General features: G+C 40.4%; 2 protein-coding genes across 6 annotated transcripts in view; one reads left to right on the top strand and one right to left on the bottom strand.

Annotated features, from left to right (window-relative positions):
* Positions 1 to 16,083, top strand: part of ANO10 (anoctamin 10) — a 245,265-nt gene that overhangs the window by 112,884 nt on the left and 116,298 nt on the right. The window lies entirely within an intron of this gene.
* LOC123940323 (T-complex protein 1 subunit delta) lies at positions 10,476 to 12,342 on the bottom strand. Its single transcript, XM_046003012.1, has one exon. The coding sequence runs from the start codon at positions 12,254 to 12,256 to the stop codon at positions 10,637 to 10,639; it is 1,620 nt and encodes a 539-aa protein (XP_045858968.1). The 5' UTR covers positions 12,257 to 12,342; the 3' UTR covers positions 10,476 to 10,636.

The following is a 16,083-nucleotide window of genomic DNA, read 5'->3' as shown; positions in this document are numbered from 1 at the left end:
TTAGGATTCCTTAAACTATTAACCTCCACACAAAATTAGTTAATTAAGTTAAACTTCATATGCAGACTTTATCTGACTCAAACATGTTGAAAGCTTGGCAGAGCATCCCTGGACTCTTAACAAGCAAGCTCTTCTGAGCAATAAGCAACTGAGATCAAATACATTTAACTCGAAAAGTAGGTTAGAGCTTGTTAAGCATTTCAAACATGTTAAAAGAAGAAAGCACAGAATAGCTCAATGAGTTTTAGAAAATGTTGTTGACCTTGTGATAGGATGTACCAAAGTTGTTTATATTCACTTCTTCACCTCAGGGCTCCTCATCTACCCAGAGGGGGCAGAATTACTGTCTCAGACCCACACAGAGCTGAGGTTAGGGACTTGACAAGGCTGAGCCAAGGCAAGGACTGGGAACGCTTCCAGTATTTCTACCAAAGCCACAGTTTATTGAGCCCATTTGATAGGGATGGCTTTATAGTCCTAAGAATTTTGAAAAAAACATTTGGAACTTATAATAGCCCTTCTACTCCAGATACGACTGATTTTGTTACTGAGAAATTTGGGCTACTTCCGTTCTTCACGCCCCACCCCTCCCAGTCCTCCTGCAGACCTTTTACAGGTTGCTTCCCCTTTTATTGGTTTCTATGGCCACCATTCTAGACTGCTCTATAAGAAGTCAAATAGACTGGAAGCTTATCCAGCCTTTGTAAACCTTCATAGATTACCCCAGGCCAATGCAGAATGCACACACAGACAAAGCTACAATATTTATTGGGATCAGTTCTGTAACGGGTGCATTTACCTCTGTGTGTGTATGTGCACACATCTTAACTACTGCATCTTTTCAGGGCTTAAAAGACAAATCCTGTCCTCAGGTTAATTACATCCAAGGGTGATTTTAGTACCAATATCTGTGGAGTTATAGTTTAGGATAAAAGCTTAATACATCACACCACCACATTTCATTGATTCTAAGGGCACATTTTCTCACTTTAACACCTCTGAAAGTGACTGCATTTCACGGTGGCTGCCACGATAGAGTTGCTGTTGCTAATACATGGGTGTATTGAATGTTTCTCCTGGTAGCATGATTTGGCAACTGCCAACTGGTTTCAGCAAACTCCTGGTTTCAGCCAACAAGCTGTTGAGCACTCTTTGAAAAAGGGAAAATGAGCCCTGGGTGGTGCAGAAAAGCTCTCCCTGACTCCTTCTGATTAGATCAGGCAAGGAGCAGCATCGAACTTGCAAGTGGGTGTGTCAGTGGCTAGGAGGGGTGCATGGTGAACCCGCCTTTAACCACTGCTGCGCCCCTGCACTGCTGGGCCGCCCGAGGAAGTGGCTCTCTCCTGACACCCTGAGCACCCTTGACTCTGAGAAAAAACTCCATTCTGAATTGCTGGACTCTGAATTTGGGGGATTAAAGGAAAAAAAAAAAGCATGTTTACTGGTGTATTGTGCTTTGTTTTCTTGTATGTAGCATAAGAGTGATGATTTTAAAAACTTTTCTGAAATTTTTTAAAAGCCCCTTCAAGTTGGAATTCTAGGTGATGAAAACGCATGGTGTAAGATTGGGTGAAATGAGTTAGCAGCAGGAAGGGGGGGTTTTTCCTCCCGTTTCTCACCACTTCCTCTCCCAACACCCAGTTTTTTCACAGCATGCTAACTTCAGCTTCTGTGCCTCGCCAGTGCCCCCTTCCTCTGGTCAGTGGCCTTCCCATCTGCCCACCGAAACCCTACCCTTCTATACCAAACCTTCCTTTGGTAGACTCTTCCCCCATCTGGGGCATTTCTTTATATTCAGGGTCCTTCTCTGAAGGTGTGTAATTTGAACCACACATGAATATCTGTTACTGTGGAAATGTTTTGTGTTTGCTTCCCACCTGGATTCAACACCTGTGATAGATTGTAAGCTCCTTGTGATAGGGTCCGTGTCTTGTGTGCTCCTGTCACAGGGTCCGTGTCCTCTGCACTCCTGTCACATCACCCGTGCTGCCGGCATTGTAGTGTGCTCACTCGGCAAATATGTGTTGACTTTAGCCGGGCTCTCAATTTTACTAGAAGTCAGAAATATTAAAACTTTCTTAAGTCTTTATTTTTAATTTCTTTTTTTAGCAATGGAGAGAGAAAAAGAGAGTGGGTGAGGAGAGGGACAGAGGGTGAGGGAAAGAGAGAGACAGGGCTCAATCTCATAACCCTGAGATCACGACCTGAACCGAAATCAAGAGTCAGACACTTAACTGACTGAGCCACCCACACGCCTCAGAAATATGAAAACATTTTGAGAAAAATAGGGTCAAATGCTTCAACTGGTCCCTCTTCAGTGGTTTTTCTACATGAGCTCTGGGACTCTGATAAAGAATGCTGTAGGTGATGCCCTAATTTGGCCTGGGGTATGATTTTTTGCTTCTTGCTCAGTACTCACCACTACCTTAAGTTACTCGGGTCTGAGGGCCTAATGCAGCGCCCAGGCACCACAGCCTCAAGACTGTCGCATTGCAAAACCATCTGATGGTGAAAAGAACAGACATACCCAGTAGCTTCCCAGAAGGTGGGAGGGAGAAACAGCCCCCTGCTCTACCTGCCCATGGCCAGACAGCAACCCTGTCAGTCACTGGGGCCTTATCCTGCTGCACGTACTACACCCCTCACAGCTCCAAAAGAGGATTCAGTACTTCATGTCTTAAAAAAATACCTGAGCAGAGCAAGTCTATGTTACTTCATTCTTTAAGATAATTGCCATGTTGTTAATGACTTGATTTACAGCTGAGAATTTATTCTGATAGGGACAAAATCAGTGAGTCATTCCATATAAGAAGTACAGAGATGAAGTAACAAAATTAGAAATTAAACATCAAGATTTGTACCATGAATGTCACTTTAAGGTTCTCTAATTTCATGTTTAGATTAGCTCAATTTGTATTGCTGTTTTCCTTCTCTCTTTGAATATATCATAAAAGCAATATCAAAGATATTATATTTGAGTGGTGCCTGGGTGACTCAGTCAATTAAGTGTCCGGCTCTTGAGCTCAGCTCAGGTTTTGATCTCAGGGTTGTGAGTTCAATCCCTTGTGTTACTTAAAAAATATATGTCTGTGTGTGTGTGTGTGTGTGTGTGTGTGTGTGTGTGTGTGTTTGTGTGTGTGTGTGTTTGTGTGTGTGTGTGTATTTGGGGTAAAAGCTACAACTTTTAATGAACTTGCTACAGGGGGTCTTTGCCCAAATAACAGGTATGTCCAGGGTCCATGGGGGGCAGAGGGTGTGTGCAAAGTGGTGGGGTCACGGGAAACTCAAAAGGTGACATCTCCCCCAGCTCTAGGCCTCTCCCTGCTGAGGGTAACAGGAGCCTGAAAGAGAACCCTTCTTTCTTTGGATCAGAAAAAGAGCAACAGGAGTGAATCTTGTATGGATTGCCTGGTGTCCATTTACATTTAAGTTTATGTTAAACATTTAACTCACTTGAAAAGTATTTTTATTTTTGTGGTAGGAGTCCAACTTTGTATTTCCCAAACGAATAGGCATTTATATTCATACCATTTATTAAATAAGCCATCTTTTCTAGCAAACTAAAATCTTTATCATGTATGTTTTACGATTCCCTGTTTTATTTCACTGACCTTTCTGTCTCTTTTCGAGCCAATCCATATTGTTTTAATTATAGTTGCTAGCGTTTTGGTATTTGGTACGACAATTTTTTTCCCTAAAATTTTCCCTCCTATGTTTTTTTCCCCTAAAAATTTGTTGGTAATTCTCGTACATTTATTTTTCCATATGAACTTGAAAATTATTCAATTCAGTCTAAACAAAATCCATTGGGTTCTGATTGAAAGTGTGTTAAAGTTATATATGAAAAAAATTTAAAGATCAATACTTTGTGATAAGTTTGCCCATCCAAGAGCACTGTACTTAGGGTCTCTGTTTATCACTGTCTTATTACATACCCTTCAATAAAAATTTATGATTTTCTTCATATAAGCTCTGTACATTTCTTGTTTTTCTTTGGTAATTCATTACTTTTATTGTTCCCATGAATAATATTTTTCTAATCACTTTCCATTTCTAACTACTTATTACTAGCATAAAGAAAAGCTTTTTTAAAAAAATAATTATATCCAACAACTATTAAGCTCTCTTTGTCATAATTGGTTGTTAATTCTTTCTTGGGCTTATACTCATAGCTGTAATGTAGATCACGTTTTTTCTTCTCTGCCAATACTTAATTTATTTGTGTCTTCTATTACTGCATTAGTAGCTAGGGCTTTCAAAAACAATGTTGATTATAAACATTGTTTAGTCTTGACTTAAATAGTAGTGGCCTGAGTATTGCACCATTGAATAGGTTGTTTGTTTTAAGTCTGTAGTAAATGGCTTTGATCTTACTCTATTTTAGGTAGTTGTTTTTTGCTTGCTTGTTTTAATTAGGAATGACTTTTGAATTTTATCAAGTGTTTTTTTAGTCTCTATGCTTTCTTGATAGGGTTTTTATTTTTTCACTTTTTAAAAATGTAACAAATTATGCTGATAGCCATATCAGCAGTCCTGAAATAAGCCGTGCTTGGTCTTGATATATTGTTCTGTTCATTCACTGCTGGATTCTACTTGCCAGCAGGGTATTTAGAATTTTTGCGTTTATATTAGTAAGTGAAAATGGTCTCTGGTTTTCTTTATCAAGTTTTCTATTAAATATATTCCAGCTTCCTTTTTCTTTTCAAGATTTATTTATTTATTTATTTGAGAGAGGGAGAGAGCAGGGGGAGGGGCAGAGGGAGAGGAAGAGATGCCCCAAGCAGATTCCCTGCTGAGTGCAGAGCCTGACATGGGGCTTATCCCAAGACCCTGAGATCCTGACCTCAGTTTTAGTACAGAGCAAGTATCTGTTCCCTGATGCTTTCTCTTACCCAGTGTTAATAAGGGCACAGGGTAGCACCAAGCTTTTGATCTTTACCATTATCGTTTAAAAATATGATCTTGCTATTTTAGAGGAAGAACTCTGAAATGCTTTTTTACCCCTCTGTCCAGAACTGCCAGGATTTGGGTTATTTATTTATTTATTTATTTTGCTTTTATTTTGCTTATATTGATATAGAAAGAGTTTCAGTAATTTTTAGGCTGAAGGCTTATTGCAACAAGGCCGGAGAACTATGGAGAATCAAGGCTTTTGTGTTGCATGGTTGGAGATCTGAGAAGGGGAAGGGACACAGATTTAGCAAGAAAAAGAGAACAGGGCTCCCTGTGGAAAGCCTGACTCCACCCCCAGTTCCCTCACACTGGAGGACTATAAGGGAGCCTACTGTGGCTACAAGTTGTTTTTGCCTCATCCATGTGTCATGTTCATAACTGCCTGCTGCAATTTCTTTGAGGGCCGAAAGAAATAATAGCCAAGGACTTCAAGATCCTTAAAGCGCTACATTGATGCAAAGGGTACTTTTATAGAATTATTCTTTTCAGATTACTACCAATGAGAGGAAAAAAATTTTTTAACCATGACATAAGGAGTCTCCCTCCTATTTCCTGTGAAAGGAAATTTTTATTCGTAGATGTTTAGATAGCTGTTGATTTATTGTAAAACATTCTTTCTTTGATCAGAACGGCTACTGACCATGAGCTAATAGAACAGGTTTTTAGTTTTCTTAAGTAATCTCAATTTTAAAGATGTTACACTGTACCCCAGTGAGCCAAGCCAGGTAACTCTTTTAACTTCCTGGTGCCATTGCAATATTTATTTAGAGAGGAAATTAAACAATAGGTCATTTATTTTGTAGGTGTCACTACCTACCCTTTCTGCCTTCTTTCTAGTCCTCATAGAGAAAGACCTTTTTTTTTTTTAATGCCCTTTATTTAGTCACCTGGAAATTAGATGCTTTTTTTTTTAATAGCAGAATGCTCCTCTAGCACAAAAAAGGAAGAGAAAAATGGTTTTCTTTAGCATGTCCTCACAGTACGAGCTGACTGAATCACACGTTTTGAGTACCTGAAATAAAAGTTACTGAAGAGTTCACGTCATCAAACTGTGTACTAATCTCCGTAGTATTGTGATGAAAATACACTGCAGCCTCCTTTGGCTCCCATGTCTCCAGTGCTCACGGTGAGAGGGCAGATTCAGTTTTGTCAGCTCAGAGCAGGCCCCTACTCAGCAGTGCAATCAGCTGCAAACAAAGAAAGTCTGAATTCTGAGTCAATGGGGGAGACTACAGCCCCTACCTCTACCCATTCACGGACGGTATGGACTGATGAACCCGTGGAGCAGGGTGAGGTGCCCGGGCGAGTGATTACAGTCATTTATGTCTAGTGCATGGTTGGGAATAAGGCCAGGTGTGGAGTGGTGCCTCAGGGTGCGTCAGCGTGAGTGCTTACCCAGAAGCTAGTTACAGAAGCGTGGCTTCCTTAGTGAAGTCGCCATCTTACAATGCAAAGGCAGAGAACAAAACATGCCACCCAAAGGAAAAACTACCAGATTCTCCCCAGATACCAGAAAAATACACAGTTACTAAATTTTTCTAAGGAAAAGGCCTCGGGTCTGGAAGCAGATCTTTTTTATTCTGGGTAAAGTCACTTAAGGAAATTGTTCTTTCCGCAACAATGAGCAAAAGCAAAGAAGGGAATGAAATCTTTTTCTCAAGGAACGATCGCCTTGTTGGATTTCTGCTTTGTGACATTTGATGGTGATCACTCATCAGGGCCCAGAGCACAGGAAGCCAATAGCAAATAATCATTTGTTCCAAGAGAAGATATAATTAAATAATTACTAAACATGACCAAAAATTGAATCTCGTAAGAGACAAATTCAATAAGCAGTCTGTTTCTGTAACATCAGTGTTCTAATTATTGGACTGCCTGCCCATTACTTGTTTCTTCTGGAAACTGCGCCCCCACCCCTGCAGCCCCCATGCCTGACTGCCGCTGTGCCCTCACCCCGTCGGGTTCCCTGCCTCATGGCGGGTATGGAAGCATCCAACATCGGCTCCATCATTTGTCCCTTCCTTGGAGGGTTTGGAATTGCGCCCCAGGGCAGCCTGTGTCCGTCTGGCTGCTCTTCTGCAGAGGGGAATTGTGTACTTAGGGACTGTTGTTCATGGCCCTCTTTGCCGCGTGGTTTGTGAAACAGCACCCCATAGAAGGTAGAGAGTTGCCAGAAGTGAAACTCCCAAAAGAGGTTTCAGGACCCATGGAGGGTGAGCCTAGTCATCTTAGTGTGTCCTCCCATGTCCGTCTGGAGGGCATGGCTGTACTGGGAGCAGTTCGGGGAGCAGAGGTGTGCAGGAGATAGCTGGTTTCCCACTGGGAAGCAGGTGGTGTAACTTAGATAACCGTTGAGGTGCTTCCAACCCTGAAATCCCATGGTTCCCTAAAGGCACAAGTGAGTATCACTCTTAGTACCTGACTATAATTTAGAAACTGAATTTTACAAATATTTCTGCTTATAGTTGACCAAGCATATTGTTTCCTTTTCAAATTATATTTTATTTTTTGAAAGTAATACATATTCATAATGTTAAAGCCAAATATTCCTTTAAGACTAATAACAAAGTAACATGTCGCTGTGCTTTTCTGATTTCCTGGAGTCAGTGACTCAATATTTTAGGTCTTTCTTCTGCTAGTTACCTCTATATTCCTAAATAATGTGTTTTTCAGTTTTGTTGACTCCCTGCTCTGGGATATGAATGTTTTTACACCCACATACACCGTTCTTCTATCCCCTAATACCGTTTTACATCCCAACTTTTGGTCAGATTCATCCTTGATGATTCTATTATTTTGCAACTATTATGCACAGATAAGCATGCAGTGTGCCGTGATTATGTTTCCTTAAATGTAATTGAGTTGATAATTGCCTTATTGTTTATTTGTTTTGTTTTCGATATACCAGTTATTGATTCTGGAACATACTGTGCTTAAACACATCAGATATCCTATCAGTGTTATGTTTTGTTGTTTTCTATGGAGAGTGTATTCCTGGAATCTGAGTTGGCCTGTTTCAATCTGGGCAGGTTACTCGTCCTCATTTCCAACTTCTTGAGAATTTGCTTTTCTTTGTTCCCCATACCATTTCTTAGTCCCCTTCCTTATTTTGGCAAGTGCATGAGAGAGATTTTGGAATCTTGCGTGAAAACATCTTCGTTCCCATTTTCCCTCCAAATTGGGAAGGCATTGCTCAGTTCCTCCAGCACTGCCATTGAGAGGCTGATGTCATTCTGATCCCCAGTCTTGCATATGTGACCTCATTCTCTCTAGAATAGTTTCCAGAATCTTCTCTCTATCTCCGATATTTTGAAATTTCATAGTGATATGCTTTTGTGGTTTGGTGGTGGTTGTTTTTTTTACTTTCCCAGCAATTGAACATGACACTTGTAAACTCCTGTTCTTCATTTCTGTGAAATGTCTTGAATTGTATTTTTGAAAACGATCATTTCCACATCTCCTGTCTTCTCTATTTCTGGGCCTCTCTTGCATTATCCAGACTTACCATTTGTTATGGATCCCCCCTGCTTCAGTCCCGACCATCGTGTCTCCTTTTTTGGTTTGTTTTGCTCTGTGTTTGTTTTTGTCTATTTGAGAAGCCTTCCTCAACTGTATTTTCTAATTGTTCTATTGAATTTATTTCTATCATATGTTTAATATCCAAGAGCTCTTCTTTGTTTTCTGAATATTCTCCCCCTGCCCCTTTTAAAAATAGTGTTCTCTAGTCTGTTTCAGGAATGCGACCTCACTTGTCTTCCCTTCCCTGCCTTGTCTCTGTCTCTGCCTGAGTCCCCTGTCAGGTGAGGGCGTGTGCCTAGGCCTGGCCAGTCTCTTGGCAGGTCCTGGAATCTGCCCCAAAGCCCCTCCAGGCCTTGGAGCCCAGCTCCTGAGCTGTCAGCTGTCTGGGCACTGTGGGCTGGCCTTGTGGTGACGTTTGGGAGGAGGTGAGAGCAGAAATAAGTTCATCTGTTTGTTCTAGAAGCCTCTCAAACCTCAGAGTTGCATTTTGATTTTAACCATGTGGTGATTAACTTTTATCCTCCTTCATCTGTTCAGTACTGATGACTTAGAAATGCCTGCAACTATAAACTGGCTTTTTTCTTTTTCCTCCATTCCAATTCTTTTAAAGCTTCCTTCAGGGCAAACATACCAATCACAATTTAATAAAGGTGGTTACTTCTCTGGTTCTTTTCTTATCTTTAAGCTCTAGAAGTTTGATGATTTTTTTTAAAGATTATTTATTTATTTATTTGACAGAGAGAGAGAAATCACAAGTAGGCAGAAGTAGGCAGAGAGAGGGTGGGGAAGCAGGCTCCCTGCTGAGCAGAGAGCCCGATATGGGGCTCAATCCCAGGACCCTGGAATCATGACCTGAGCCGAAGGGTGAGGATTAACCCACTGAGCCACTCAGGTGCCCTGAAGTTTGATGATTTTGGGTACATCATTGAATTTTGGATTGCCAGCTTCTATATTATTTCATTTAAGGTTGATATTTATTTTTTATTTCTTCTTTGACCTACTTGAAGAAGAAAGTAACAATGAAATTAAAAAATGCAAATAGGATGGGGTTAAGAAACTTTTAGAGGATATCTGAAATAAAACTGGACAGTATGTGCTTATCCATCCTCATGAGATGAGATACTTTATCTCTTGTGCTTAAGTTGTCCTGTCAGCTGAAGTGAAAAAGGAAGGTAGTAAATCTTCTTTTGTTATTTTTTTTTTTTTTAAAAAAAGGAGCATAAACCAAGAAATAGAGTCTTAACTATGGAGAACAATGACGGTTACCAGAGGGGAGGTGTGGGGGGGATGGGTGAGATAGGTGATGGAGACTAAGGAGAGCATTTGTGATGAGCACTGGGCGATGTACGGAAGTGTTGAATCACTAAATTGGATACTAAATCACTTACACTAACTATACAGGAACTACAATAAAAACTTTAAAAAAAGCAGAAAAATTCTTCTTCAGAGAAAATAAACTCAAAGATGACCTTATCATATAATTCCTTGAATAGGAAACCTTGATTTGCTTAATGTACAATGTCCTCAAGGATAGTTTTAGAAAGTGTGTGTAGTATGCCGTTCATATGGTTCAGTATGGTTTCTAATGTGCCTTAACTTAGTAGAGTCATTTCCTCAGGGGGCTGTGAAAATATTACTTAGGCACTTGGCTTTGCTTTTTTTTTTTTTTAAGATTTTATTTATTTATTTGACAGAGGGAGATCACAAGTGGGCAGAGAGGGAGATAGGCAGAGAGAGAGGAGAAAGCAGGCTCCCTGAGGAGCAGAGAGCCCGATGTGGGACTCGATCCCAGGACTCCGGGACCATGACCTGAGCCGAAGGCAGAGGCCTTAACCCACTGAGCCACCCAGGTGCCCATTGGCTTTGATTTTTTTAAGGTGAGAGCTTTTAGGTGCTCTCACCTTAAAATAAAAACAGAATTTGGAAGTCTAATAACTTATTTGATTTCTCAAACTTTTTTTTTTTTTTTTTTTTTTTGAAACCAAACATTTAATATTTTAATTAAGTTTTGTCAACACAATTTTAAGCAAGTGCCACAGGAAGACCAGGCCCAGGAATTCACAAAGGAAACAATCTTCCAAACAGCAAGGAACACCAAGGTGATCTTCCACTCCAGAAGCACTTTAGGGGCCACAGTCATGCCAGTCGGCCAGTGTTCATCCAATTACCGAGTGTTTACCACATCATCGATTTTCAGAATGCTCCGGACAGTTTCAGTTGCTAGAGTCAGTGCACTGACTGAAACCAACAAAGGTTGGACAACCAGTTCCTCCAAAATGTTGGAAATACCACCTTTTCGGACATTAATGCCGGTAGTTTTTTCTCCTTGGGCGTGCCGGTTTCTTAGTTCTGTCACTGTAGAAATGGGATTCAGGCCAGCATTTTCAGCTAGTGTAGATGGAATGACTTCCATAGCATCTGCAAAAGCACGAACGCAGTAGGATTCCATGCCACTCAATGTTCGTGAATATTCAGTTAACCGTAGGGCCAATTCTATCTCTGGAGCACCACCGCCTGCAATAAGAGCTCTCTTCTTCACTAAACAGCGAATAACACACAGGGCATCATGAATGGAGCGCTCAGCTTCTTCAATCACCAATTTGTTAGATCCACGGACAACAATTGTAACTGTTTTTCCAGGGTTTGTACATCCTGTAATCTTGAGTAGTTTGCCAGAACCATTTAAATTGACCTCCTCAGCTAACTCAGCTGATCCCAACATGTCGGCAGTAAATTGGTCAATATGAGCAACTGGCTTGGTTCCAATTGTCTTACAAATGAATTCGATGTCTTCTCTTTCAATATCCTTAACCACCATAATCTTCATTTTGTTCAGGAAATGTAATGCAAGATCACTAAGAGCATCTCTCAGAATAGACTTCTGTATGAGAAGGACATTACATCCTGTTTTTTTAATTTGCTTCACTAAATTGAGAATATAGGCTCTCTCCTCGCGCAGCACTCGGTCCATCTGGACATAGTCAGAAACTACTATCTGATTATCCATATCTGTTTTGGGAGCAGATAAACAAAACTGAATAAGTCCAATCTTAGCCTTTTCAACTCTGGTTATGCCAGAATTTGCCACCTTTTGAGTAAGTACCAGCCCTTCCACCAGCTCACAGTCATCAATTGTGCCACCAAGTTTCTTAACGATTTTAATGTCTCTAAGATCTACACTAGTAGCTGTGGCTGGATCAATCACTTTCATCACTGCATTTACACTCATTGGAGAAAGCAGACTGGAATACTGAGAGACAACCTTTGAGTTCAGGGAAGTGGTGGCACTATTTAATAAGGTTTCTCTGTCACTCAGTTCCACAGGTCGAGACATGTCAGTCAAGACTTCTATACCCTTTTCCAAAGCCTTCTGGAATGACTCAGAAATGATGGTTGGATGAATCCCTTTCTGAAGAAGCTTGGTACAGGAATCTAAGAGAGAGCCAGCAATGATGACCACTGATGTGGTGCCATCTCCTGCTTCTATATCTTGTGCCTTAGACAGCTCCACCAGCATTCTGGCTGCTGGATGTAACACTTGCATTTGTTTCAGAATGGTGGCTCCATCATTTGTAATGGTCACATCACCTTTTCCATCTTGAATCATTTTGTCCATTCCTTTTGGTCCAAGGCTTGTTCTAATAGCATCAGCAACAGCTTTGGCCGCGGAGATGTTGCTGAAGCGGATTTGGGCCGGCTTGTCACGGTCCTGATAGGCGCTTTTGCTGCGGCCGCCGGCAGTCCCGCCTGGCGCCCCGCTTCGGGGTGCCACGTTCTCGGGCATGGCAAACTTGGCTGGGTCTGCGTGGGCTCGGGAAGGACGGATGGACCCGGATTCCAGCCGGCCGCAGGCTAATGGAACGCGCCCACCGCCTTCACGAAGCTTCCACTGATTTCTCAAACTTTTGCCAAATGGTAGATCACAGTGAGTTTATTTTTGAATTACCTGTCACATAAGCATGGTGTCAGTATTTCATAGTGTTTAAAATGAGTAAAATTGTACCAACCAAGAACGCAATATAGAGGTGAGACTTAAATTTTTATTGAATTAATTACTTTTGCCTGAAAACTTCTCCCCAGGTAGAAGACCAGCCTTCGTTATCACAGGCATAAGCCATCAGAGTAAACAGAGCCACTATGAGGTAGGAACTGTTGCTCAGTTTCCTTACCTGTGAGATGGGGATAAAGTTTGTACCTCCTGGGATTTAATATCCTTTTAGAAGAGGACCTGGTACATGATATCAGATGTATTAAAGCAAAGCATAAGAAGCAGGCCTGCTTCCACAGAGACTGCCTGTAGTAACATAATTTCAGGACACTCTGGCCTGTTCTGTGAGGCTCGGCCCTCTTCTGCCAAAGTCCAGGGGATCTGTCTGAGTGTGAGTGATACTTCTCTTTCTGCTCATAACCATCAGCAAGAACCCTCTGTGCTAAGATTACACTTTGTCCAAGCAGGGAGGCCACGTCCATTCACCTTGCTGGGAGCTGTGTGCATGACCCCACCCCAGGTTCATCTGACAGTAAAGGGAGGTGTGAGGACATCTGAGATGGGGTCTAGGGTCTGAGGAAATATATGAGCCGTTGATCTGTGTTAAGATTAAAAAAAAAAAACCCGTCAACTGTTCTTAACTGTTTTCTTAATATAGTGGACTGGAAGTTAACAGTGAGTGGATTGAGTCTTGTTTTGTTTTTGTCCCTGCATCCTACGACAGTACCTAGCATATGGTAGATGTTCAATAAATCTTTGTTGAATGAACATTTCATGAATTATTTTCATATTCATACATAAAAAAGAAAATATACTGTATCTTTTTTTATATATCTTGACAACTCTTATCCAGTGTAACACTTTTGATATGCTAGCTTTCTTAACGGCTTATAAGACTGTATCTTCTCAAAGTCATGTAATAGGCCAGAATTTAATTTGAGGAATAATAAAGGACTTCTCTATTTGTAGACCAGCAGATAAATAACAGCTTATTTCTAGGCAGAGTGTTGTAGGATAGGGGACAAGAGGCAGGTCAGGAATGGGTGGAAGATCTACTTTTCAGTGTACCTTTGACTCTTTTTTCTAATCACGTGTTCACATTACGTTCTCAAATGAAAAAAATATGACCCATGCTAAAAGAAAAAAAGGACTGTTATTTGTGCCTTAACATGAAGACAACATACCCATGTTGCTAATTAGGTGAATAGTTGGGCAACAATTGTAGCTCACCTTCCAGGGCATACCCAGTAGTTGTTAGGACTGGAAATCTTTTCAAGAAATGTTTGTTTGTTTGTTTGTTTTTAGAGAGAGAGAGTGAGAGAGCAGGGTGGGGGGGGGGGCAGAGGGAGAGAGAGAGAATCCTGAGCGTGCCCTGTGCCCAGCATGGAGCCCGAAATGGGGCTCCATCCCAGACCCCAAGATCATGACCTGAGCTATAAATAAGAGTTGGATGCTTAACAGACTGAGCCACCCAGGCACCCTTCAAGATTTTTTTTAATAGATTGTTCAATCAGTCGGATATTATAATACAGTGGAGTCCTTAGCTTTTCTCTGGGAAAAGCCCCCAAATCTGCCTACTCTGTAGATCAGCTTCTGTCGAATAGGCCAGGGAGATCACTTATCAATCATAGGCATCAATCATAAATCATACCATGATTTATTTCTTCTTCCAAAATCCATACTGTGGTCACCCATGAATTCAGATCTAGACTTGTTTTCTTTTAACAGTTAATTTTAAGTTATTTCATTATTTTAATGCTTATTACTGGTGCAGCTTGCTCATACAAAGTTCTACAAAGTGGTCTAACTCAAGATTTCCTGAGAAGATGATGAAGTAAGGGGAGAAACTAGCAAACATTACAAAGAAAAACGAAAGTTTGGGGGAAAGTACATCAGTACAGAAACAGGGAGCTCATGGGAAAGCAGTGCCCAATGCAGCCTACAGGGATTGACAGGTTTTCACCTGATAGAACAGGTGAAGGAAGGAAGGACAGACCAACTTCAGAAAGACACCAAGAACCAACCCATGACTTCCCTTCCTGAGGAAGTTGGTGCAGTGTTAGGAGAATTCAGTTTAACAAATACCGTCTGACTGCTACAAACCCTGCTTAGTAGAGAGCCAAGGGCAGACCCAGGAGAAGTAGGGACCCTTTTCTACCCAGGATTCAGGAACATTCAGAGACTGGGGACAAGATATTGCCACGATGAGACAGAGCTTAGGGACAACCATCAGGCCTACTGACAATTATTTTGTGGAGCTTTCTTTTGTTTCTTCATTCAAATCTACCACCAGAGAAAACACTTATATTATAAAATGAGTAAACAGTGTATGAAAACATATGAATCTGAATAAGTCAGGTAGAATAAATGTGAGATAATGGCCATGAACATTTTTGAAGACAATAATGCAGTGGTAAGGCTTTGCCCTGTCATATCACATCAGAACATACATATAAATGGAACAGAACAGAAAGTCCAAGGACTGTCAGAAGTATAGATATACACAAATTTGGTGTATGTTATCATAGGTATTTCCCATCAGTAGAAAAATGATAGATTGGTTGTTGGACGGTGTTGAGACAACTGACTAGCCATTTAGAGGAAATAGATAAAGGTCAATCCCCTCTTTAAATTATACACTGAATTTAAATTTAGTAAAATTAAGGATATAAATGTAAACATGAAAACCATAAAAAGATTCAAAAGTATTATAGGTAAATATTTAGCTGACCTTTGGATGGGGAGATATTTACTATATGAGTGGCACCAAAGGAAGAAACTGTGAGAAGATTCACAAGTTCTTTAGTTAATGTTGAATGTCAAGTTCAGGACTAAAGGGAGCTGTGTGTCCAGCATTAGGTAATTGATTAAAACCTCTTAAAATGGTGTACTTTGCTGCCATAAAAATAAAACTGTATATGACTCTTTATTATTGGAAAGATGGCCCCAGTAATGAATGAGAAGTGAATAACTTGTACATTTGTGTATTTGCATTATTATATGCATTTCTGTAGTAAAAGGCCTGGCTGGTTGTGATCCACAAAACTACAAGTGGTAGTTTTTAAGTTAAGATTTGGACAATTTATTTCCTTTTGCTTTTTCTATGTCTCTTTTTTTTTCCTTTAGTGATTACATATTTAATCCAGTTTAGTTAAAAACCAAGACAAAAATTTCCACAAAATAATTGGTGATTATTGGAGAGAAAAGTAAGCTTTAAACTTCCCTCTTGCCTAGATCAAATAAGCTTCTTAAAGGGATCTTGGAAACCATCTGTTTTATTGCAAGATTACTCTGTTTCATTGGGTGGCAACTTGAGTCCACATGACCATAAATGTAAATTCCTTTCAACATAAAAACCGAATGTATATATGCTTTCTAAAATGACTCTAAAAAATTTTATATATATAAATACATATAATATATATGTATTTTAAGATTTTAGTTATTTATTTTATATATATAAATATATATAATATATATGTATTTTAAGATTTTAGTTATTTATCTGACAGAGAGAGACACAGCAAGAGAGGGAACACTAGCAGGGAGAGTGGAAGAGGGAGAAGCAGGCTTCCTGCTGAGCAGGAAGCCTGATGTGGGCTCAATCTCAGGACCCTGGGATC

Source organism: Meles meles, chromosome 4 (genome assembly GCF_922984935.1).
Source record: "Meles meles chromosome 4, mMelMel3.1 paternal haplotype, whole genome shotgun sequence".
NCBI classification, from domain to species: domain Eukaryota; kingdom Metazoa; phylum Chordata; class Mammalia; order Carnivora; family Mustelidae; genus Meles; species Meles meles.
This window is presented reverse-complemented; position numbering and strand designations above follow the sequence as displayed.

Bases quoted from the DNA above. Each gene is read 5' to 3' on its own strand.
- LOC123940323 (XM_046003012.1), bottom strand. From the start codon at position 12,256: ATGCCCGAGAACGTGGCACCCCGAAGCGGGGCGCCAGGCGGGACTGCC.